This window comes from Dipteris shenzhenensis, chromosome 19 (genome assembly GCF_047967505.1).
Source record: "Dipteris shenzhenensis isolate YYH24624 ecotype China chromosome 19, Dip_SZ_1.0, whole genome shotgun sequence".
In the NCBI taxonomy this organism is placed as follows: Eukaryota; Viridiplantae; Streptophyta; class Polypodiopsida; order Gleicheniales; family Dipteridaceae; genus Dipteris; species Dipteris shenzhenensis.
The window spans coordinates 14,697,894-14,722,898 of NC_141614.1; the positions used below are offsets into that span (position 1 = coordinate 14,697,894).

The following is a 25,005-nucleotide window of genomic DNA, read 5'->3' on the forward strand; positions in this document are numbered from 1 at the left end:
TGTGCGGTATTACTTTTACAGCAAGAAGACAAAGCGTGCAAGGTCAAGCACAAAAATGATTAGAGAAGCAAAGGTTTCAAGATTAAGGTTATGGTCAAGGTAGAAGGCAGTGATAAAGACATAGTTTTGCTTGCCAATATAGAGAGGTTTTTACAAGAAGCTTGCATGTTGGGATTCTGTGCAGTCGAGAGGGGGGGTGCACTATCACACCTGCATTTCAAACAGTCATCCGTATTTGTGCTCGAAGCATCATGACGGTGAATAGACTCATTCAAAAATTTCTACGTGAAGAGACTTGAGAGTGGATTGATAATATGTAGAGCTCTCAAGCAGCGGAACATGCACACCCGTCATGGGATGTTGGGTTACTTTTGAAGGACTACGGGCAGCCTCATTTCTTGAGTGTATGCAAGAACGTTAGCTCCAACGATTTGCAAGTTGGGATTGAATTGTATGTGAGGTTTGGGCCATACGATATAAAAAACAGTGTGTGTTTGAGTAAGCGGGAACATTTTCGATCGTTCATTTTATGTTTTGGAAGTCCAAATTGGGTTGTAGAATCGTTATGCCTTTCAGCAAATGTTTATTGAGGATATTGTAGTCAGGGCAATACTATCCCTCAGCGGCTTGGGTGATAACTTCTCAAGGGAAAGGGATGGATGCTAAGAGAGCTCAATGCGTGATTACTTCACCTTGCGCTTTGACTGCTAATTATGTGAGCTCTATTTTCTTGTGTTGTGAATCTCCATCCACCAACCCACGAGCAGATCAACACGTGAAAGGTCTTCTTGAAGGGCCAAGATACTTCGAAATGCCCGTGTCTCCCTCTCGATGGAGTGAATGTCACACTGGCCAGTGGTCGTATTGATGTCCCAAATGTAGGTTTTTTATTCTAGGCTTAGAGCCCATTGCCTGCAGAGAGAAGCGAGAGTGGCCGGATGCAATGGAAAGTGATGGAAAGCATCACATAACATGTATAACATGGGAACAGTAATAGAACATAAAAATGCCTTTTATTCATTGGGCTCAAAGGGCAGAGAGTTACGAAATCTCCCAGTGAGATTGTTCAAAGGTGACTCAAGTGAACCGCTTTTCCCAGGAGTGAAGTGTGGTGAGTGAGACTCGTCCAAGTTTACTCAGGTGAACTTGCTTTTCGGAGGTGGTTTAGTCTAGCATACTGGGATGGATATGCATCTGGCATTGGGGTTAGTGAGAGTAAACAAGGGGTTAAGAGAGAAAGATAGCCTTAAGCTGCTTCTTCTTCTTCTTCCCCATCCCTTGGCTCTGATTTAGGGTTTGGGTGGACTCCATAGCTGCTGCTGCTGCAGATTTCAGCTCCATAGCCTTGCTTCGCAAGCTCTTGGCCATCTTCGACCTTCGATCCCCGGGTACTTCTTGCCTTCTTCCTTCCCTTTACGCAGACAACAACGATATATTATAGAATGTTTGCTTTTCTCTGTCTTTTCCCCTTCTCTCGCTCTTTCTTCTCGCTTCCTGCTTCGTTTGCTTCTTTGATTGCACCATCGAGCTCTGAATCTTCACCCTCTTGAATCCCCTAAGCGGCCTTTTCCTTGCATTCGCTTGATCCATCCCCTTTGTCTAATAGGTTTTTGTGATTTCGAGCTCAGCAGCGCTTTCCAGAAGGGAATCCCGTCTCTTTGATCTTTTGGACCCTCGGTGATCTTTGGTTAACCGTCTAGTCGCTGTGAGATGGGAGATAACGGCATTGCTAGCCCCCCGGCAAAGAAGAGAGTAGCATCACGGCAGCTCACTAAGGATGATGGTTCCGATTCCGAGGATGCAACCACCTTGCCACATGAGAGTGGATCTTTTCGAAAGGCTTCTGAAGAGGTTTTGGCTTCGCGACGTATTGTGAAAGTGCGTCGCACTGCCACCCCCTCGACCTCTGGTGCCAACCCATTCGCTTCCATACGCCTGGTTCCTCCTTCCGTGGCAGCGGATTTGCCACCAGCTTCGGCTACTCCCGTTATACCTCCTGTATCTGAACTTGATCATTCTTCTGGTACCAGCGAATGTGCAGCCTCAACCGCTCAAGAAGGCTCTGAGGAAAGAGACATAAATAATCTAGAATCGACAGCAATTGAAAAAGATGTTGGAAGAGACGTTGACAACAAAAGTGAAGCAGTGGTTTCAAAAGAAGTTAATAAGCCTGAAGAAATAGATAACATCACGTCAGATGGAGGCGGTGAGGGGAAAGCAGGAGAGGAAACGGTGGAGGATGTTAAACCTAGTGCAATGCCTCAAGAGGAAGACACAGTCGGTCCTGTCAAGCCGGTTGCAACAGCAGAGGAGTCGTCTGGGAACCGAGCTGCTAACGAAATCAGTGGAGAGGATCAACACGATGCTGAAGCTGAGAACGAAACTGGCAATGCTAAAGTTCAAAGGGTGGATGATCAATCAGCACAGAGTGGCACAGGGTCCGAGCACAAGACTGCCTTTACAAGCTCTCTTGGATCCGTACAAACTCCCTATTCTAGCTCATCCTTCTCCTTTGGAACGGCACCATCTTCTCTTGGAACTCCTACTGGCTTTGCATCCTTCCGTTCAACTTGGGCATTTGGTGCTGGCTCTGCTTCTCAGTCAAGTTCGGCAACAGCTTTTTCTCTTAAGGCTGCTGGTGATGGTCGGTTTTCTCCATCGACTGCATTTGGAAATAGTAATGGCACTACTTTCCAGTTGTTCAGTTCTCAAATGAGTCAAACGAGCTCGGTTGCACCAATCGCTCCGTCCTTTCCATCCACTGCAGGTTCTCTTTCATTCCAGGAAGTTCCCCTGGAGACAGGTGAGGAGAGGGAAAAGGTGGTCTTTGCAGCGGATGCTACACTCTTTGAGTTTGCCGACTGTGCATGGAAGGAACGTGGCAAGGGAGAGCTGAAGGTGAACGTTTCAGAAGACAGTGGCCCCAGGGCACGGCTGCTAATGAGGTCTAAAGGAAATTACCGGTTGCTTCTAAATGCCAGCCTTTTCCCTGACATGAAAATGACTAGCATGGACAGTCGAGGGGTGACGTTTGTATGTGTAAACAGTGCAGCGGAAGGAAAGGATGGTTTGGCAACGTATGCCGTGAAACTGAAGGACAGCCTCGCAGCCGAAGGTTTTAGGGAGGCTGTTGATGCACATAAAGGGAAAGGGAATCCTCATATAGAAATGAAAACTCCTGAAAACTCTCCAAGGGCTCTTCATGATTCTGTAAGGGATGCTGAGGCAAATGAGCCATAGGCATTATCCTGAGCAGTGGTCGAAACTAGTGATACCCAGAACATGGTTACCTACTTCAGTGAAGTAAGCCATAAGGGGGATTGTGTGCAAGTGTTGGAGGATACCAACCAAACTTGCAACCTATCCTGTGTTAGATGTCCGAGCACAGGGAACTGTCACCTGTAATGCTCAGCTCTCTTCTCAGTGCAGCTGTATGCAAGCACTTGAAGTATGGATGTCTAAACAGCTTCTTGAAGAAACTGAAATTTGTGAAAAGTCAGAGTGTCCTACTTTTGACTTTTTGAGCACAGTACGGAGAGTTCTCAATGCTACTGAGAGATAGCAGCAGCAAAGGATATTTGTAGCTTTTTTATTTGGAAATGTGATCGCTCTTTTTTTGTGGTTTGCTCAATGCCGACCATCTTGCTATATTTCCTCAGTTGGAGCAATGTTATCTTCATATGGATATAACAGACTTCCCAACAATTTTCTGAATGATGATGATGGTGCTTTTTGTTTTTCTTTTTAGTGCCATATTAGCACTCCAGTAAAAGCTGGGGCACCCCCTTTTGTGTAGTAGCTTTGTGATTTAAGAGTAATTATATCTCTGATTAGGCTGTGCTTAAATGCTTTTGAATTCAATTGTTTTCAAGTAGTTGCCAGTAAAGATCTCTAGGGGATCAACTTTGTGGTTGTAAGGATTGAAGAACGTGACAGTTTAATTCGTTTACGTCTCTGATTGATAGGTAGCTCCATAGTACTATGCACGCTATTGAGGGCATTTCTTTACATCGAAGCCGTACTCGGTGATTTGTGCAGCTAAGACAGTACGACAGCGACAATGCTTGCCCTATCCAGAATTTGAGTTTCATGCTAGGCATTGATATTCAGAATTCTGTTCCGTGAACTTGGTGTGCATGGTGGTTCATCTTAATTTGTGCTTGCATGTATTCAACTTGAGTGGCGAGTATAAGCTGTGAAGTTGTATGTGGAGATTGTATATGGAATGGCGACGACCCTTTGAAGTAGAAACAACACACTGTTTATGGTTAGCCCCCCACGTGATAGTAGGTTTGCATAATGTTATGGAGAAACCACTAATATCACTATAATTCCCAGGAATGAAGATCTTGTATTTTTATCTGATGATTAAGAACAATGTAAAATTTGTGGAGATAATGATGCACGAAATGAGATATAGACCTTAGAAAAGAGTTTCTTCATCTAATGCAGAACATTCTGAGCTTATTTGTGTGTTTGGTTTTCTGTAAAGAAAGATGAAGATCTTGACATTTTAATGTGATTGAAGCAAACAAGTTCTGGCTAGTTATAACATGAGAATGCATGAAAGAATGCATTTTTAAAAGATTGAACATACAAACCTTAGGATGCAAGTTTTTTTGGTTTTGTTTGGCTTAGGTGGAGATCTAGAGATAAGCACATAGAGAAGGGGCAATGTATATACAAAAAGAATTTAATAGCAACTCATGTAATTAAGAAATTTAAATTCAAGTTGTTTCAATCTATGGAATCATTTCATACAAAGATATGTAAATACTTGGAAAAAAATACGTTTTTCAATGGTGTGCTTGTTTTGAGAGTTCTACGAATGGGAACTTGTACAATGTGTACAAATCTTTGATTCACAGTTGCTCCTTTTATTCCTTCGTGTCATTAGGGGAGAATTGGGGTTTCCAAAGAGCCCCCAAGTAGTATTTCCTAATTTCAAGGGATTAGTGAGGTATTTGAGGTGTACCAATGGGAGTGCTCCTTTTTGTGGGGCAATGTCTTGTTGAGGTGGAGGGTGGGCAGACTTGCAAACAACCCCTATTGGCTACTCCTCTTACATTGGGGGCCACTCAAACCCCCCCTCCTCTCAACCCATGTTTGACCAAAATTTTTCTTCCTCTCAGCTTATTGCAGGCTTGCCCCCTCCTCTTCTCTGGTTCAGCACCATTCTCCCTCCATTTTTCAAACGTGGGAACTCATTTGGCAGTTGCTCTTTCCCCTCTTGCTCTGGTCCATTGTCTTTCTCCCTCTCTATCACCTCCTACAGCAGCTGCTCATCCCCCTCTACTCTAGTCCAACTCTTTTTCTCTCCATTCCTAGCTATAGCAGTTGCTTATATCCCTTTACTCTTTCTCCCTCCATTCCTAGCTACATCACCTCGTGCAACGGCTGCTCATTTCCCTCTGCTCTTTCTCCCTCCATTCCTAGCTACAACACCTCCTGCAGCAGTTGCTCATTCCCCTCTGCTCTTTCTTCCTCCATTCCTCTACAACACCTCTTGGAGCTGCTCTCCACCTTCAGTTGCACTCTCTATACCCGCCTCCCCTCTCCCATCCACTGCAGGTTCTCTTGAATTTGTGTTCCTAGCCACACCAAAAATTAGGATATTGCACTCAAAATCTACTGCATGGTAAGACACAACAGATTTCTAGTATTCAAGGCTAAGCTCTATGACCTCTACATGGTCTCTTTCATGCTCTCCTACATATACATTTTTAGGTGAGCCCCTTGAAATTACTTCCTAGCTAAACCAAAAAATGGGATATTGCACTAAAAATCTATTGCATTCTAATGAACAACAGATTTCTAGTATTCAAGACTAAGATCTTTGGACTGTACATTATCTTTTAAGTACCATTCTTCTTGGACATTTTTAGGTGGCCCCTTGAAATCATCTTCCCAGATCTACTAGCAATCTATTAGAAGCACAAGAAATCTACTAGGAGCTGACATGCAATAGATTTCTAACATTCAAGACTAAGATCTATGACCTTGATAATACATTAACATATACAAAAGTGCAACAAATAAAATTTCAACTACAAAAACTTTCAAAATTTAAAACTACACAATCATCAATATGACACATCATAATATACCATCCAAACAAGCCAACTTAAAATATTTCAAGATGCAAAATTTTACTATGTATAATAAATTCCCTCTCACACTCTCCCTCCTCTTTGCATGTAAAAGCCATCAAGAAAACAAATTATATTGATTTAATCTAGGGTACTTCATGGTAAAAAGCATAGCTTTTTTAGCTTATTACATCTTGATCTACAACATTGCTTAGTGACTATGCTTACACTCGCTCCTCCATCCAAGATTGCAGTCACGCTCTCACCTTGGTAGGAGATGGGAAGTACTACGTTCGTGTCATCCCTTTCAAATTATTGGCCCAATTTGTTAACGGGCACTTTGGGAGAGTCTTGGGTGTTTGACTAGCTCAAGATCAGTGGACTCAAGAGCTACTATTTGCCCATTCATCCAATCCAAGTGGTCTCTCCATAGAGTGGGATTACCTCGTAATAGTGCGCCATGGGCATCTTTACTTCCGCGGATAGGAATGAGGCTAATCTTGTGATATCTCAAGGTTGTGTTGGTTCACTTCCAACCAATTGTGGCTCTTCAAACCCATAAAAGGATATATTGTCCTCTTCTCTTGCTTGGTGCCATGCAAGGTCCTCCTCAAACATCTTATGCCTTAGGAGTGAGCATCCTGCCAATGAACCTTGTGATTGTTCCTCGTCTACTCTATTGAGTACGGGAGAGGCTTTAGGGGCTCTACTATAGGTCTGGTACTTAGGATGGATGGCTTTTGGCCCCTTACTGGTCTTGATCCATTGCTCAAATTTTGCTTAGTAGTCATGCACCAGCTGTTATGCCTTGGTGAGACATTGTTTCTCAATGATAGGGTTTGGGTATTCACCTTGACGTTTGGGGTTCGTAGGTTTCCTATGGGTCGACGCTCCCCAAGTATCACCCCTTCCTCTTGGTGGTTGATTGAATTGGTTACTGGATGAGGGAGTATGACTAAAAGAGGATGAGGTGTAAACGGTGGATGTGTCCTCATCAGATCCATTTTGGATAATCACCTTATCAGAACCTTTTCTTTTCTTTTTCTTTTTGTGGGCAAATAAAAGTTTATTCTATTACTTCTCAAAAAATATATACGATGAAGATCCAATCAGAACCTTTTTCCACCTCAACTACACCCTTGTTGTTTACCTCTCTAGGCTGGGATGTACTGGCCTTAACTCTTTTGGACTGCTTATAAAGTTCCATGCTGAGTCCCTTAGCCTTGGCCCTTGTAATTACATTTAAGGATATAGAGGACACTTGGCCTCTCTCAATCCTTAGAAGATTAAGACTTGCATTCTTAGGTACAGTAGCTGGTGCTGCTGGTCTTCACATTGAGTAGTCCTTATAGAGATGGTCAACTCCACACCCAATGCACAATGGTGCTTGATATAGTCTTTCAAGGAATGAGGTCCTTGACATTTAAAGTATGAGACCAACGGATTCCATTGTATGGACACTCATTAGTCTTATGAGATGAGGACCTTGACATGTATAGCATTGAATCGGTGGTCTCCTTGTCAAGGTTTTGTATTTCTTACATTTTGAGAGAGAGAAGTTGTTTGGTAGATGGGGATATATTGGTTGTCTTGCATAACATAATAACTTATATAGTTGGACTAACCCATAGTATTATCGGATTGAGAATGAGTATTCCCCTTGAGGGCCTGATCTAGTTCTTCGCAATTACTATTCATAGGAGTGATTCGTGGTAGAGATGGTTGAGGTCCCAATATGGGTGGGGGTAATGGGAGATTTTGTTGCCTTGGGATGGTAGGAGTGGCTTCTTGTATTGCTAATTGTCCTTGGTTGGATGGATTCAACAGTGTAGGTAAGATAAGAGGTGGCCTTCGCTATACATAGATTGGGAAATGACCCTGGGATGATGACACTCGGATGCATCATGGTTCCCCCCTTGTGTGCATAGTAGAGTGTGTGCCTTGCTCAAAGGCAAGGGTAATTGTTGGTGAGATGGTTCTCGATACAAGTACCTCTTTCGCATGGGGTGATAATCAAGTAGGGGGAAATCACAAAAAGGGTAAATTAGGATGGTTTCAGCTTTTGACAAAAGTACAAGATGAGACCTTGAAAGTGGAATGCAAAGTTTATATATCTTTTCCATTTTTTGGATACACTTGCTAGTTGGAAAATAGTAGAGGCATGGCATAGAAAAGAAAATCATGGTTCAAGGAAAATCTCTCTTTCCTCCAATTTCTCAAAGTGATTTGGCAATGTTCCTTTGGTGGCAATGCATGTTGTAGTAAAAATGGTTCAAGACCTTTAACAGAATGCGATACTTTTTGAAAGCTATGAGAAAGAAGAAGAAAACACCAAGAGAACAAAGAAGCAAGACTCAGAGAAAAAGTTACAAATGTTGGATAACAATAGTATGGAGGAAGTACAGAGATCGTTAAAAGAGATAAAAACAAAGTTGAGGGAGGAAGAGCTTTGTAAGTGCAAAAAGCAGCTCATTTATCAAAGAGATTGGTGGGAAAGGAAAGCTGACAAAGCAAATGAAGACATGTTTAGAAGATTAAGAAAAATGGTAGCCCAAGAGCACATTTAGAAGCTAATCTGACCTAACAAAGAGATTTCAAAAGATGAAGAAATTTTAAATGAGGTTCATGACCATTTCAAGAAAATATTAGGAGAACAAGAGATCGTAACTACAGAGAAATTGTTTGCAAGTGAAAGATGTAGTTTGGTTAGGGCAAAGGTCATACCAAATTTCGATGCTACATACTAGGATAAACCAATTACCTTGGAACAACAACAAAAAGCTATCAATTTGATGGCCAACAGAAAGATGCATGGTAAGGATGGTCTCCCAATGGGATTTTACCTCTCATTTTGGAGATAGTAGGACCAAGGTTGGGAAGAATCTATGCTTCAAGGGTCTTTGTGAATGACCATTAACATTGGGATGCTTAAACTTGTTTCCAAGCCCGAGGGAAATCATTTATAATTAGAGACCCCTCATGATGCTTAATACAAGTGAGAAAAGAAGCTATAAGGTCACCCTAAGATCATAGCTAAAGCCTTGCCTTGAGACTTAAGACAAAAATGTAGGATTAGATAACAAAAGTTTCATCAAGGTAAAATATCCTTGAGGCAATAATCACATTGTCGGAGAGCTAGCTAAAGAAGAAGGCCAAGACATTTGCTTCATAAAGATTGACTTTGATAAGGCCTATGGTAGGATGAAGTGGGGATTTATGGTGCAAGCATTAGAGGACATGGGAGTATGACCAAGGTTTAAAAGATTTATAGGGACCCTCATGTCCAACTCTATGGCTAAAGTGCAAGACAATGAATTCACTTTCAGACCCTTTGCTCTAAAAAGATCCATCATGCAAGGTTTTCCTCTATCTCCCCTTCTCTTTGTGATAGGGGCAGATGCCCTGGTTCAGTTAGTCCAAGACAAAGCTGCCAAAGGTGAGGTTAAGGGAACTTAGATTATCAATGAGAAGTAGGTGTTATGTCAGTAGTTTGTTGAAGATACTAATCTCACCCCATACAATGATGAGCATTTTGTTGGAGTCATATTGAGCTAAAAATACCTTTTGTAAGGCCTCAGGTTCCTAGATCAACCATAGCAAAGGTGTTAATGGCGCTAAGAGGCTAGTTTACACACATGGAAGGAGATATTAGAAGGTGTCCCATGTAGCTTGTTTGGAATTCCAATGGGTTTCCATTTCTCAATGAAGTATTGGTGAGAATGCCTATTGAGAAGATCAAAAAGAAAATTCTCAGTTGCAAGGGCTCCACCTCCTCTTGCAAGGTGCTAAATGACTTCCTTTATCCATCTGAGATATATTTTTTATCATTCAGGTTACCTTCTACATCAACTGTTGCCAAGCTCAATTCCATGTTCAAGACATTCTTGTGGGTAGGGGATGAGGATAACAAAAAGGAAGCCAAGGTTAGATGTGAGGTGTGTACACTTCCTAACATTGAAGGAGTACTGGGGATTATTAACTTGGAATGGTTGACAACCCAACTTATGGCAAAGTGCATTTCAAACTAGAAAATCATGCTACTTGTTCCTTTTGAGGAGGCGCTTTAGTTACACTAGACCTGCTCCTTCTAAGATATGAAAGGAGTGCTCAGAGAAGTCCGCATCATCTGGTAATGATCCTTGAATCACTAAAGGTTTGGATTTTGTGGAGAGTTGTGTGGAAGTGGAGAGATGATGAGAAGTTTTTTTGGAAAGTAGAAAGGTTTCTCCAAAAGTATTAGTACATTCACTATCAAGTTTTCTATATGGTACTCTATCATCTAGAAGGAAAAAGTCTACAGGTGGAGATCTCAAACAAGTGGTGAGATCAAACAAGAAAGGGGTTCAACTCTACAAAGCACAAGAAACTACAATACAATTGATGGGCCCTCATAAATTTATCCTATGAACAATTAAAAGATAAAACACAATCTCAACTATTCACAATTTTCTAGATACAATTCTCTAGTAATAGTAGCGGTGCTCGAACATTTGCTTACATCTCGCATGGCCCTTGCGTACCAAGTTCTGTGCATGTATTCACATCAAAGAAACAGCATAGGTGGTCTGCATGCTTGTAGTTGACCCACACGTTTCACGATTAATGAAGGTGCTTTTAGCAATTGACTCAATAATCTACACACAAATTCGTATTTTCATGCATAGATAATCTTGAAATTGGGCTAAACTACCACCAATGGATACAATAATCTCTTGGTTTTTTCTTTGAAAATAAGGTGCATTGAGGGAGCAAATTCCCCTCACACTTAAAGGGTATTTCCTAGCTAAAAGAAAACATCGAAAACAATGTTCACTTTTATTTTTTATTTTTTTTGGGGGGGAGTGCAAGAAAAAGAAACCAAAGTCAACAAAAAAGCAAGCAAATTACATTTAAAAAGCTCTTCATTTGCCCTTATGCACCCTATCTTGACAATCTAATGTAGCATCTTTTATGCCCCTTTTATGGTAAATGTTCTTGAACTTATGAAAGTGATCCCATATGGATAATGATGTATAAGTTGAGACCAATTATTTCAAAATGTGTGATTTAAGAACTCTTTTGATGTATGCTATAAGAATGTATTTATTATGTTTGAGTCCTAGCATTTTTCGAGCAAAATCTTCCAAGCGTCCGAGCAAAGTAAAAAAAAAGCTTCCAACTATGTAAAAATATGGCAAAAATGGATCGGAAGAAGACATAGTTTTACTTAGAAATATGAAAATACCCAAATCTTTACAATGGTAGCCCTTCTCTTCAAAAAGGTAATATGCAATAGTATTGGATAAGCTAGGTTTTATACCAATGATGCTTGAATTGCATGATGAATTGTATTGCAATAGGCTTAAGATTTGACTAGCACCCTAAAGATGCACACACACACACACACACACACACATTGGTCAAAGGTGTTTGGTTATCCCCTACAAACCATGCCTTTGACAAGTAAGTAGACCACAACATTTTGGAATTCCAAGGTTGCACCAACTGACTAGCGGATGAGTGAGGCCAGATTTTTGTTGGGCAATGAACACCCGACGAACAATGTGTTTGAAGACTACGGGCCAATGGGAGTGCAGGAACCTTTGGGACCCTCAAGGCCCCAAGTAGCATTACATAGAGGTAGAGTACTAGGCCATTTGCCCTTTGCGAGTGTTGGTGGACACTCAAATTTTCATTGTGTCAATGTCTTTGCATGAGTTTAAGGCATTATATAGATGCTTAGAGAATGTTCTCACTCGTTGTGCTCCACCATGTTCTCACTTGCAGCATTTGTGGGTGTGGGCAAATGAGGGTTCCCGTTGAGTGCCTCTTTGCGAACATCTGACAAAAATCTTGCAACTCTAATAGTAGTTATTGCAAAAGGCCCACAACAACTAAGAAGCATGCTTGAGGATCCGTGGCCTTACATCTGGCCCCAAAATGCGCGAGTGGAGAGAGGAAAATCCATGTCGCTAGTGGGGTGGTGCATCGATGAAGTTTGGTCTGGCAGGCAAGCAGGCGACGCAAGGGAACTACCATGGCATTGTCAAAAAGTGGCACATAGCCGTGCGCCCTTCGCTCACGACTTTGAAACCACTCCGAGGAGGGCGAACACAATCGCATAATTACTCACGACTACTATGAAACCGCTCCGAGGAGGGCGAATGAAGATGTGTGATTGATTGGCACATAGCCATGAATCCCCCACTCACAGCTCTGAAACCGCTCCGAGGAGGGCGAACGCAACCACATGATTGGCACATAGCTGTGAATCCCCCCCGCTCATGGCTATGAAACTGCTCCAAGGAGAGCGAACACAACTACGTGATTGGCACATGGCCGTGTCGATCCCTCACTCATGGTGATATGAAAACGTTTTGGGGAGGACGAACACAACCGGGTGATTGGCACATAGCCAAGAATCCTTCCACTCATGGCCAGGAAACCACGGCGGGGAGAGCGAGTGAATGCAACTAGGTGAGCTACGGGTACTCCACCAAAACTCATATAAGTTGCTATTGAAGCTATCTCTTAAATCTAATGCAACCACCAACTGAACATAATAAGAAAGAAAGCTCAATGATCAACATTAAGAGTCATTCATGCACACCATCATGGATGAAGAGGCTGCACCCATGCAATTCTCTTCAATCTCGATACAGTTTCTTCCATTTCGCATCACCTCTCCTCTCTTAAAGATGTGCTTTCTACTTTCGTTATTTGCAGGTAAATTGCTTCACCCAACTTCCAATTCGAGTTTCCTTCGTCTATCCACGCATCGCGTCACGTTTTTTGAAGCCGATTTCAGGTTCCTGCCCGAGTTTTCTCCCTCACACATTCGTGAACCAGTTCGTAATTTGCAATCTCACATGATATATCCCGTGCTGAAACACGCAATAATTGCTATGTTGTAATGTACACTCAAAGGCCTCTTTGCCTTGTGTCCTGTGTGAACATTTCCATTTCGCAATTATATTTTTCAACAGGGTCACCATTTTAAGTGGAAGTTTGTGGTTTTATATGTTTCTAGGAAAATTGCAATGCCAATGTACACTAAGCTATATTGGCTTTATGCCACGATCTTTCTTCCATTATACAACGTTTTAAGCGGCATTAGAGATATTCAGTCCACCAAGTGTAGCTATCTGCTTGCCATGGATTCATAAAAGTTGTAGGCCAAAGAAACCTGTACGCCAAAAAAGTGCACGAGGGATGGAGCAATATACAAATAGAGTGGAACAGAATGCGCGAGCTAAAGCAAAGTGCACGGGCTAGAGAGCGGGCTAGAGAGAGTGGAAGGCGAGCTATATGTCGATTCAAAGAGCCCACGAAAGTGCTCCCACGAAGGTGTTTTGAAGTCCATGAGCAGACTGAGGTGACAGGAGCAACACATTGACACCGGAGAACTTGCTTGGTGGCAGGAAGCAAGACAAGAACCAAGAGCGAGTGAGTGTGGCTCTGATACCACATGAAGGAACAAATGGAGAAAGGTTGTGAGCACAAGTGAGTAAGAAGTGGTCACAAAGGACCTCCAATAGAATGCTCAATGAAAATGAAGTACAAGTACTGGGTATATATAGTACCCAAGTACTACACACCAAAATAGACTAATCCTACACCACCATATCATTGTATACTCTACAAACCTCCCCTCATCAAGATTTGGAGGGTTTTCTCTTGATCGGGTGAAAAGATTGTCATAATTGTCATGATCGTCATGCCCCACCTCTTCTCCAGAAGGGTTCTTGTCTCCGGAAGGGTGTGTCTACATTGATTGACCTTATGTTATGCATCGTGATGATTTGTTTTGTTAAAAATGCCAAACATGTAAAGTTTAGATTCTCTTCAAAGTTTGCAAGTACAAATTACAATGATACTAATAATCTATTACTATCAGCTTAAATATACAACCCTCCTGTATAAGAAACATTACCTATAGGCACTACCTTAGACTCAAATATATGAAACAGTATTGATCTTCTTGTATTAGTCCTAGAGTAAGGTGGCCAACAAGTACAGATCTATGAAGTAGCTCTGTGATGTTCAGCTCTCTGAGGAGCAAGTATGCTTTTAAAAAATTGGTCGTGGAGATCCCTCAAAGGCAATAAATCTAGCTTAAAGATGGTATTCTTTCCTTGTACCCATGTCACAATTTTGCTTGACTGAATTTTTATAGCTCTAAGCTTCACAAATTTTTACTTGGGAATTGGAGTGCCATTCGGTGCATACTTAAAGGGACATCTTGCTTGTTTTATTGGGGAGCGTTGCACCCATGTCTCTTGCTTCCACATACAAAGAGCTTGGGGTCTATATGCTTGCATGCAAACACAACACTAAAGAAGTAGACAAGGGATGCTTTTTGGTTGATGCATTGAAGCATGAGCTATAAGAACTACTCCAAAAAGGTGCACATATTTAGGGTGCCTCAAATAAAGTATTGAAGTATAACTATGACTAAGCTTGCCCTTCCATTATTTAAAAATTTCCCATGGTAGCCCTTCTCTTCCAAAAGATAATATGCAATAGTATTGGATAAGCTAGGATGATGCTTGAATTGCATGATGAATTGTATTGCAATACGCTTAAGATTTGACTAGCACCCTAAACACACTTTTCTTTTTTGTTGGTAATTCCACAGTCATAATATTATAGTTTCGATCCCTAAACACCCACACACACACACACACTTCCTATTCATTTTTCCTTTACATTTACTTTATTTCCCCCCCTTTCACCCTCCCTTTTTTATCATTAATGTTCCCCTTAACATTTTCCCTTAACTTCTATCCTTTATTTCCCTTAATTTTTTGCCTTTTCTACTCCCCTCGCCCCCCCTTTTTTTTTAATTTATTGATTGAAATTTTCCTCTTTTTTCTCCTAATTTTCTTATATCCATTCTCCCTAATTTTTCTCTTTATTAATTCTTTTTTAATTTACACTTACTCTCCCATTTCCCCCCTTTTTTCTACTAGTTCCACTATTCTAATATCTAAATCTAACGTTAAATTAAACTCCTAAAGTTTTCCCTTAATTTATCTCGTTCAAGCCCTAAAACCCAAAACAACCCCCCTTCTCTTCTCCCCCCCCCCCCCTTTTTTAATCTTCCTAAACGTCCAAACTCTTTGGTTTTTTAAATAAAATTTTCCTTTCTTAAATCTCCTCGCCCTTCCGCGTATTTTATAAAACCTTTTTTACTACTTATTCCCTAATAGCTTCCTCTTTTTTGCCCCCCTTTTTTCCTAAACTATTTACACCTTTTTTCCTAACTACACTAACTACCTAACCAAACCTTTGAACCACCCTTGCCTCCCTAACTTCCCCCACCAAACTGACTACACTTCTACCTAGCTACACTAACTAAACTAAATAACCAAACTTCCTCTCTCTCTCCCCCCCCCAAAACCCCCCTACTCCCTCTCTCTCTCTCTCTCTCTCTCTCTCTCTCTCTCTCTCTCTAATTCTCTCATTTTATATTTCTTTTTTCTAATTCTCTAAGTCTCTTCTCCCAACAAAAACTTCTTTTAGATTCCTATCGCTTCATTTTCCCTAATTTACTCACTTTTTCTAATCATTTCTCATTTGTTCTAATTTCTTCTTCGAATTTTTCCAAAAATACCTTTTTCTGAAGTCCCCTCGACTGCTCTGATTTTTTGCCCTCCTCAAACTGCTCGCATCCCCGTCTCTTGATTTATGTGCTGGCTATTAGCCACCGTGACGCTACCTCCTCTACCAACTACAGTCCATGGCTCCTTGACTAAGCCAAACTGACCTTTAAAGCCTACCCCTTCTCCCACCTACTCTTGCTCATGTAATGTACTCATACCCCTCAACTATCCCGCTGCCTCAGCTGTCCCACTACCACTGCCTATACTGAGCCCCCTTCTACCCTCCCTCAGAAGCCCTCTCTTAGGTGCCCGTTCCCATGCAGACAGATCTTCTGTTGACTTGCGCTTCTTCTCGTACCGCGACCTCCTTGACTGCGCTTCTCCCCGTACTTCGACTGTGTGCTGCTGTCTCGTTTGCCAGCCTGCCCTTTATCTCTATTTCCTGGCTGTCTCCCTTTGGTCCCGCTACCCAACTCTTCATCGTCTTCAATGACTCGGCCACCATCATGGACTCACAGGTTTTGTTTTTTATTTCTTGCTTCATTTTTTATTACCCCCCTTACTTGTTTCTTATCATTTCTTTGGTTTCTGCCTTGCACATTAATACACCCCCCCTATATTCTTTCTACTTCACTATTCCTTCCTTCAAACCCCACCTTCTAATTTTCCCCTTCTCTCCATTGATATATTTGCTATTATTCCCCTTGCTCCATAGCTTTATCTTCCTTCCCCCCTTCTCCACTTATTTAATCTCTTTTTTCTAGTTTCATTTTCCCTCCCCCCTCTCTCTCAAATTTGTAATTTTCATCCCCCCCCCCTTCTATTTCTAGTTAAACCCCCTTATTTTTCCCTTTAGGTTTCTCCCCTTATATCTCCCCTTTAAACTTTCCCTTTAAAAAATTTCTCCCATTTATAATCTCCCTTTTTAAAACACTCCACCCTTTATGTCATTATTATTAAATATTTTTTACACTTCCCCTTCCCCTCCATTTTTAACCCACCATATTTACTGCAAGATGGTTCACGCCACTCCATAATCTATAAAACCTTTTTTCCTCCCCCTTCTCTACCTATTTAAATTCCCTTTATGTTTTCCCTTATATTTTCCCTTTATAAATTCCCTTTATTTCCCTTTAAAAAATTCCCCTCAAAGTTTCCCTTCATAATTTTCCCCATATAATACTCCACCCTCCATGGTTTTATTACTTTGACTAATTATTTTCTATTACACCCCCCTTCCCCCTCCAAGTTTACGTCAAGTTGGTTTACCCCACCACATTAGTCGGCTCACCCTATTCCATTATCTATAAACCCATCTTCTTTCATTTATTCTACATTGAGCTATTTGAGTTTATGGTTATGCTTCTAATTTATTGTGACCCCGATAACAAGGGAGGGGTGTTTATGACACCTGTCTTCCCAACCAAAGTTAAGATGGTTCTCACCATGTTTTCTTGTTGGATGGTAGCAAGTAGGCAGACTCCCCTCTTCAATAAAAGTGATGCTGCCAACGACTTATCAAAGCTCTACTGCTCACATTTCCTTTTTTAGAAAATTGTTCATCCTTTACTCCTTTTTTTTAAATGTTTATTGCAATGTTTATCTATTAAACATTTCTCTCTCCTTCTCCAAATTTGTCTACTCGTCACTATGGAAAGGGGTGTTGTAAATGTCTACTACTACTACTACTACACACACACACACACACACACACACACACACACACACACACACACACACACACCCACACACACCCATGCACACGTGCACGTGCGCGCGCATGTACATATTGGTCAAAGGTGTTTGATTATCCCCTAGCCTTGCACGAACCCAAACGCTCTTATTTCATTTCATCCAAAGGGATTCATTAGTAGAAGATGTCCTTCATACTAATAGTACTATGTTATCATTTCCATTGGCAGTCAGGCAATATAGTTTGGGGCAGCATTATCGGCCCCTTTGGCACTATGTGTCTCATATGCTGCAATGCTTCTTACTGCTGCCAAGTTGGAGCTGACTATCATATGAATGTTCATGCATGCGTCCACTACTATAGGCAGATGTCTGAGTGGCAAGTTTATATAAGGTTTTGTTGCCTCTGCCTTGGATTTCGGATCGGGCCAATCAAATTTGGTCCAGAAATAGCAATGCCAAGTGGTGGCGTAAAAGATTGTGGCAGCTTTGGAGCTGCAAGCTTCCTCTTTGGTCACATGTCTTCTTATGGCGAGTGATGCTTTGAGTTATTCCATTTGGACATTTCCTAGCATGAAGGCACATTGCTACTATTGCTTGTCATAGCTCCATAGGAATCCTTGCTCATTTTTTTTGGCAATGCCCTGTTACTCATGATTCTCTTCTTTTCCTACAAGAGCATCTTCGAGCCCGATTTTCCAATGCTTGCTTTGGTAAGCTTTTTCAGCTATTCAGGATCCATCCATATAAACTAGGATTTGATCTCTTCTTCACTTAGGTTCGAGATTGGGGACTTTGGACTCTATGGAAAGACAAAAATGATAGAGTTTTTGGAGATTCCTCCTTTTCCATGATTCACTATATTCGGATGTCCCTTAAACAATCTTTCTATGATTATCTATGTGTTCGATAGATAGATTCCATTGTTTACTTGTCCTATATTGAGATCTTTTGATGTTGTAATTGCTAGTTCCCTCTTTGGGAGTTGCCTTTTGTAATATAAATTTACATGGATTTCACTAAAAAAAACTGTGTGTAAATCCTAAATAGCTTTATTTTGCTCATTTGAAGACTTTTGACTAGTAGCACTGAAGGATTTTCAAAATTCTAAGAGTTCTTTTACCGATAGAATGTCAAATTGCCTTTATTCGACAAGCAAAAAGTCAAAAATATGCAATCACGGGATCAAATCTCAAGCTCGAGACTTTAGTCAATTTTAAGTATGTTTGCAGCAACTGCGAATCTTGCCAATCTCCAACCCTCGTCGCTTTAACAAATGGCCATTAACTGAAGTCTCCACCTCCCACCTTCATGAAATGCCCAGATGCCCTCTACAAATTGGATCTTGGGATCTTATGCGAACATAGGGGGAAGAATATCCCTGAAGGGAAGGAGGCATGCTTCCAGCCTCAATTTTTGTTGAATGCACTCATAAATGAATTGTCTCCCCCCCTCCCCCCCCCCCCCCCCCCACACACACACACTCGCACACCCATGGCTAGCTATGATTAGCACATTTGCTAATGGCCTATGCTGACATCACGTAGCAGGGGACTTCCTAAGGGAATCGAATGGGGCCAGGTAGCTTAAGCAGGTTTCATCAGTGTTCGCGGACATCACTGCGGACCCATTATCAACTAATCGAAATGCACGCTTGCAAACCATGCCTTTCACAAGTAAGCAGGAGAAAAAATTTGGTTGCACCAGCGAGGCCAGATTTTCATTTGGCAATGAACACCCGATGAACAATGTGTCTGAAAACTCCGGGCCAATAAGAGTGCAGGAACCTTCGAGACCCTCAAGGCCGCAAGTAGCATTAGCTAAAGGTAGAGCAACAATCGTTTGTCCTTTAGTGCTGGTGGACACCCAAATTTTCATTGTGTCGATGTCTTCACCTGAGTTTCAAGCATTAGATAGACGCTTAGAGAATGTTCTCACTCGTCGCTCCACCATGCTCATGTGGCATTTGTGGGTGTTGGCGAGTGAGGGTTTAAAAGATCATAGTGATAGGGAGAGAAGCAAGCTAACACTAGGAATGGAAAGGAAAGATAACAAGCATAATGGAAATGAAATGGAACGAAAATGAAAGCAATGGACAAGTACTCACATGATACCAAAAGAGCTTGATGTTGACTGATGTGATAGACGATAGACAAGCACAACACTATATAGTGTGCCACTAGACTCTAGAAAGTCACAATGTCTATGGGATATCTCCCAATATGACACCTGGCATGTCTAGGACTCACTAGACTATAAAACTACACCTAGACCACCTAGAACACTCATTTTAGATTCACTTTGGCTTCATATTCCAAGAGGGTTCCCACTAGTGCCTCTTTACCAAGATCTGACAAAAATTCTTCAACTCTAACGGTATTTCTTGAGGATCAGTGGCCTTGCATTTGGCCCTAAAATGTCTGAGTGGAGAGAGGAAAGTCCTGGTGTCCAGCGGGGTGGTGCATCACTGAAGTTTGGCCTGGCAGGCAAGCGGGCGACACGAGGGAACTACCGTGGTGTTATCAAAACGTGGCACATAGCCGTGAGTCCTCCGCTCACAGCTATGAAACCGTTCCGAGGAGGGCGAACGCAATTGCATGATTGTGGGAGAGCGAACGTAGCTGCGTGATTGGCACATAGCCGCGAATCTCCCGCTCATCAGGGCTATGAAACCGCTCCGGGGAGGGAGAATGCAACCGGATGATTGGCACGTAGCTGTGAAATCCGGCACTGGTGGGGAGGGCGAACGCAACTACGTGATTGGCACATGGCCGTGTGGATCCCTTGCTCAAGGCGATATGAAACTGCTTGGGGGAGGGCAAACACAACCGGGGGAGTTAACCGTTGAAGAGAACTTTTGAATCTGATGCAAGCACAAACTGCAACATAATAAGAAAGAAAAGTCATTTCACTTCATGGACAGCATCATGGATGAAGAGGCTACACCCAACGGAGTTCTCTTCAATCTCGATACAGTTTCTTCCATTTTGCGTCACCTCTCCTCTCCCGAAGATGTGCTTTCTGTTTCCTCTGTTTGCAGGTAAATTTTGCTTCACCCATCTTCCAATTTCGAGTTTCCTTCATCTTTCCACGCATCGCCTCACGTTTTCTCAAGCCCATTTTAGCTTCCTGCCCGTGTTTCCTCCCTTGAACCACCTCGTAATTTGCAATCTCTCACAATATACCCCGTCCTGAAACACGCAGTAATCGCTATCCTGTGATTTACGCTCCAGGGCCTCTCTGCCTTGTGTCCTGTGCGAACATTTCCATTTCGCAATTATATTTTTCAGCAGAGTCACCATTTTAAGCGGAAGTCTGAGTTTTGAATGTGGGTTTTATATGTTTCTATGAACTGTGGTACATTGCAATGCCAAGCTGCTGCGTGCACTAAGCTGTATTGGCTTTATGCTTCCGGGGTACCTTACCAAGTGCAGCTTGCTGCTTGCCATGGATTAAAGAAAGCAAGCAGCTGTCTCGAAAGATCTCAAACTCTGTAGATGTACATGGCTGTAGTGTCCTACAGCCTTCCAAGCCTTTATTGCTCTGTTGCTTATTCCAGTTTGCCGAGTTTACAAATTCCGTAACGAAGACAGTGAGTGCTGTAGATTATTATGGGCGATAGTTCATACTGACTGCTTTTATGGTGGAATGCAGAGTTTGGCGAAACGCAGCAAGAGACCACTCTTGTCTTCGCTCTTGGACTCTAGACGACAGTCTAGATTGCTCTGTGGGGCTCAAAACCTCAGTAACTGGGGTTTTACCAAAGACCCCTCCTCCCAAACGTTGGATCAATCCTACGGCGCATTCTCCCCTTGCTTCTTTCAAGGTCCCTAGGAGTCTGTTGCTACTTGACAGATCTTGCAATGAAGCCGCACCATCACCATCTGGCTCTAACGATCGTCTGCCTGAAATTTCTGATGAGCATGAACTTTCTCCTCGCACACCCTCTCCTGTGAGGGAGCCCATGAAACGTCGCCCATTATTTGATATTGTAAAGGAGAAAATGGTCATGGGCAGGTTAGTTGATCGTTGAGCTAAAGTTATTTCGAGCAGGGGCCATTAATTGCTCTGCACTGACAATGGACTTGTGTTTGGCAATTAAGGTTCTTGGGTGATATTGACATAATATCATCGCGAATGAATGATGCAGCGATGCAGTAAGTACGCTGCAATTTCTTCTGCATCTGTCTGAATTTCTTTGCTTAAAGACACAATAGGATAAGCTATTTTTCTGAACTCTGGATTCAATTCATTTGAGTTGTTTTTTGTAGCACATTTTCTGGTGGCCAAATCAGATGAACCAAAATTGTAGGAAGCATGGAATTTTTGAGGGGGGAGATTTTCCAGAGAGAAAGCTGAAGAAAATTGCATGGCTGACGATTCTGTTGAAATCTTGAAATTGTGATGATGTGACTAGAAATTGTTATGACTGAACAAATGTAGGTTACTCCTGAAGAAATGTTCTCAACTGCACACTTTTCGACTTGTACATATATGCACAATCAAACATAACGATTGCCTAGAACTTTCCAGCATGGACAGTGAAGCTGGAAGCTTCCACAAAACACCTTGTGGTTGCAGTCCATTGTCCGATCGAGCATTTAATGATGTGCATAAACACTGCCCAGAACTGGCTTCTATGACACTAATTCTTCAGGTTAGCTGTTTTCTTCACTTATTCTGTGGTAGTACATCTGGCCTTATTTTACCTTTTGGGAGCCTGCTTCACTGCACTTTTTTAAACAGCAAGTGAACATGAATTATTGAATCACCTTGTGCTAGATAGAAGTGTCCAAAAGGCCTTCTTTGCTATTTTTTTCCTTTGTTCTCATAGTCCACGTGTAGAATCTTTCATTTGGAATGTGAGCAGAGGAGTTTGACGCTGGTCATGTTTTGTGGCAATACAGCATGTGACCTTCAGAACAACCTTGCACAAGCTGTTGGTGGAGCTTGGGAGGCTACCGAGATTGAACACTCTTTCAGTGGAACTCCGCATGCCGTGAGTGCTTTTGACTTGGAACTTTGAGGTTTGTTTTTGGTTCTATGCTAATGCCAAGGAGTCTGGTTCCAGGTCATTTGGGCAGTCAACAAAGTCAAAATACATTTGGGAGTCACATACACGGTTCACAGAGCAGGTGATTTTTAATGCTCACCTTCATTTGGAAATGATGCTATTTTGTTGTAAAGCTGTTTTTTAGTTCTTCTAGTTCAGGCAAACTTGTGGTGAGCATTATTTTAGAATCAGGAGATGTGATATTTGACTGCTGGATTCTTGTCGGTCTGTTTCTCTTTGCCTCTTTCTCATGTACAATTCATACCTGCCTATGCCTTGAGGTTTGTGCAAGGCTGCATTTATTTTAAAATCCTGAGAGTCATGAGTTGCAGACGTGTTTTTGTTTGCCTCTCTCCCATGTACACTCTATAACTTCCTATGTCCACAGGTTTAAAGCATGCCTCAAACTCCAAGGTTAAACAGTCCAGCACAAAGAGAAAAGAGTGAGCCATCTTATGTTGGTATGTTCAACCCAAGCAGCCATCATAATGGAATGAATTGTTTGGGATACTTGGTCCTTGTGGGAATAGATACATCATTTTTTTGAAGAATGCCAAGGAAGCTTGCAGGACTATCACACATCACATCACAAAAAATGATATTCTCTAGCATGCCACGTGGCATTCTATATAAGGCTGGTTGGAGCAGATGACAGACTGCCAATTACGTTCTATTGACAAATGATAGAAACATGCTATACGGATGCCTTAGAGGTAGGAAATACTACAAGGAATGCCTACAAGGAATGCCTAGGATAGGCCAAGTTTCTGGAGTAAGTGCTTGGAGGGAATAAAGAGATTAGGCTGGACTTACTGAAGCTAAGATAAAGTTGATAATCAGGATAATGATTCAAGGGTTCAAAACGTTCAAAAAGATTAGAAGCATCTGAATGTTTCACATTCCCTAAAGAAATAAATGAAATATGCAATAGACCTCCCCCTTGAAACACCAAAGTAAGAGGCAGCTTGTATCGAGAGGCAGGAACAATATCAAGTAGACAGAGCTCGAGAGGGGACATGTTTCTCAAAAAATATTTCAGGCTTGGCAAAGAGAGCCAAGCCACCAAGCCCAATTGATGAAGAAGGTGGAGCAAAACCTGCCCATAATTTCTTGCTATCCTAGCCCAAATGATTGTCACCTGCTTGCATTCTTAGAGGCAATGCTGAAAAGACTCCACACCGCCAAAGCACCGAGGGCAAGAAGGGTCAGCTCCAAAAGTGTTCCTCCACGATTTACTGCAATCCCTATGTGTATGAAAAGGCAAAAGAAAAGAGGGACTTTCTCAGGATGGTCTCCATCCTTTGGCTTTAATCTGAAATTTCCTGGCATTGTTGACTGTAAAATCAAAGAATGGAAGGCCCTTGGAGTGATTGGCTGTATCAATCCACCCCCATTCACCTAAGGTCGCACAAGAAACTTTATGGAAACACCCCCACAAAGCCTTAGCCTCCATATACCAAGGGAAAAGTTCTCTGGATGGGAATCAATGTAACAGCAATTAGCTTAAAAGCATGGTCCGCAACTCTGACCAGCTTAAGATGTGTATCCAAAATTCCATCCTCATCCAAAGGTCTTACTAATTAACCTGAAGCCACAATCATCTAAAATAGAGTCATTCCACATAATTGGTTGTCTATCAATATTGCCTGCATAATGGGGAAAATCTTTTGCAAGGAACCCCCGAAACTGTGATAATAAGAGTCATAAGTGGTGAAGAAGGCGTCCTAAGATCTGCATTACCATTTAGTGCTGTCCCAACTGCTCACCACGTAAGGAAGGAGTACAAGACCAAGTGCATTGTAATGAAAAATCCTTCCACGGCTCCTCACCTGCCATGAGCTTTATTTGCAAAGCAAAGCCGTGCTCTAAGTGTGTGGATGAATGATGTTAAGCCCTCCCTTATCCTTCCTTCCATAGCTCCTCACCTGGCATGAGTTTCGTTTGCCTGCAATCTTTTGCAAGGAACCCCCGAAATTGTGTCTAACTTTGATAATAGCAGCCATAAGTGGTGAAGAAGGCATCCTAAGATCTATCAATCTCGCCTGCATAATGGGGAAAATCTTTCGCAAGGAACTCCCGGAACTGTGCCAAACTCTGAAATAGCAGCCATAAGTGGTGAAGAAGGCATCCTAAATCTCCATAACCATCTAGTGCTGTCCATCCACTCACCACTTGAGAAAGGAGTACAAGACCCAATGCATTGTAATGAAAAATCCTTCTCGCCTCCTCATCTGGTGTGAGTTTTATTTGCAAAGCAAAGACGTGCACTAAGTGTGTGGATGAATTATCTTAAACCCTCCCTCCCTCCTTCCACAACTCCTCACCTGGCATGAGTTTCATTTGCAAAGAAAAGCTGTCCACAAAGTATGTGGATGAATGATGTTAAGCCCTCCCTCCTAGGTCCAAAGAATCGAAGTCTCCCAAGCCACTCTAGCTCTAGCATTAGCAGACCCATCATGTCCACTCTTAAGAAAGTTCATGATAGGCCTCTTAAGCTATGCAATGCAGTCCCTAGAGTGCCCAACAACAACAAACAAATTGTGTAGAGGCCAACACCACCTAGTTTGAACAACAACCACCCTAGAAA

General features: G+C 42.0%; 2 protein-coding genes across 5 annotated transcripts in view; both read left to right on the top strand.

The window, feature by feature from the left end:
• Positions 1–1,233: 1,233 nt before the first annotated feature.
• On the top strand, positions 1,234–3,695 carry LOC147890134 (nuclear pore complex protein NUP50B-like). Of its 3 annotated transcripts, none has more exons than XM_087390813.1 (2): positions 1,234–1,388; positions 1,607–3,695. In XM_087390813.1, exon 2 carries the CDS (start codon positions 1,711–1,713, stop codon positions 3,238–3,240), a length of 1,530 nt encoding a protein of 509 aa, XP_087246939.1. In that variant the 5' UTR covers positions 1,234–1,388; positions 1,607–1,710; the 3' UTR covers positions 3,241–3,695. The 3 variants fall into 3 exon arrangements, with proteins under 3 accessions (XP_087246939.1, XP_087246940.1, XP_087246941.1); XM_087390814.1 differs by having other exon boundaries at positions 1,629–3,695; XM_087390815.1 differs by having other exon boundaries at positions 1,632–3,695.
• Positions 3,696–20,283: 16,588 nt separating this feature from the next.
• Positions 20,284–25,005, top strand: part of LOC147890135 (uncharacterized) — a 24,021-nt gene continuing 19,299 nt past the window's right edge. For both annotated transcript variants that reach the window (XM_087390866.1, XM_087390865.1), the window contains exons 1-6: positions 20,284–20,405; positions 21,020–21,382; positions 21,469–21,522; positions 21,809–22,022; positions 22,273–22,364; positions 22,437–22,500. In XM_087390866.1, coding sequence (XP_087246992.1) covers positions 20,293–20,405; positions 21,020–21,382; positions 21,469–21,522; positions 21,809–22,022; positions 22,273–22,364; positions 22,437–22,500 — 900 coding nt within the window. In that variant the 5' untranslated portion in view covers positions 20,284–20,292. The remainder of the gene's footprint in view (positions 20,406–21,019; positions 21,383–21,468; positions 21,523–21,808; positions 22,023–22,272; positions 22,365–22,436; positions 22,501–25,005) is intronic.

Bases quoted from the DNA above. Each gene is read 5' to 3' on its own strand.
- LOC147890134 (XM_087390813.1), top strand. From the start codon at position 1,711: ATGGGAGATAACGGCATTGCTAGCCCCCCGGCAAAGAAGAGAGTAGCA.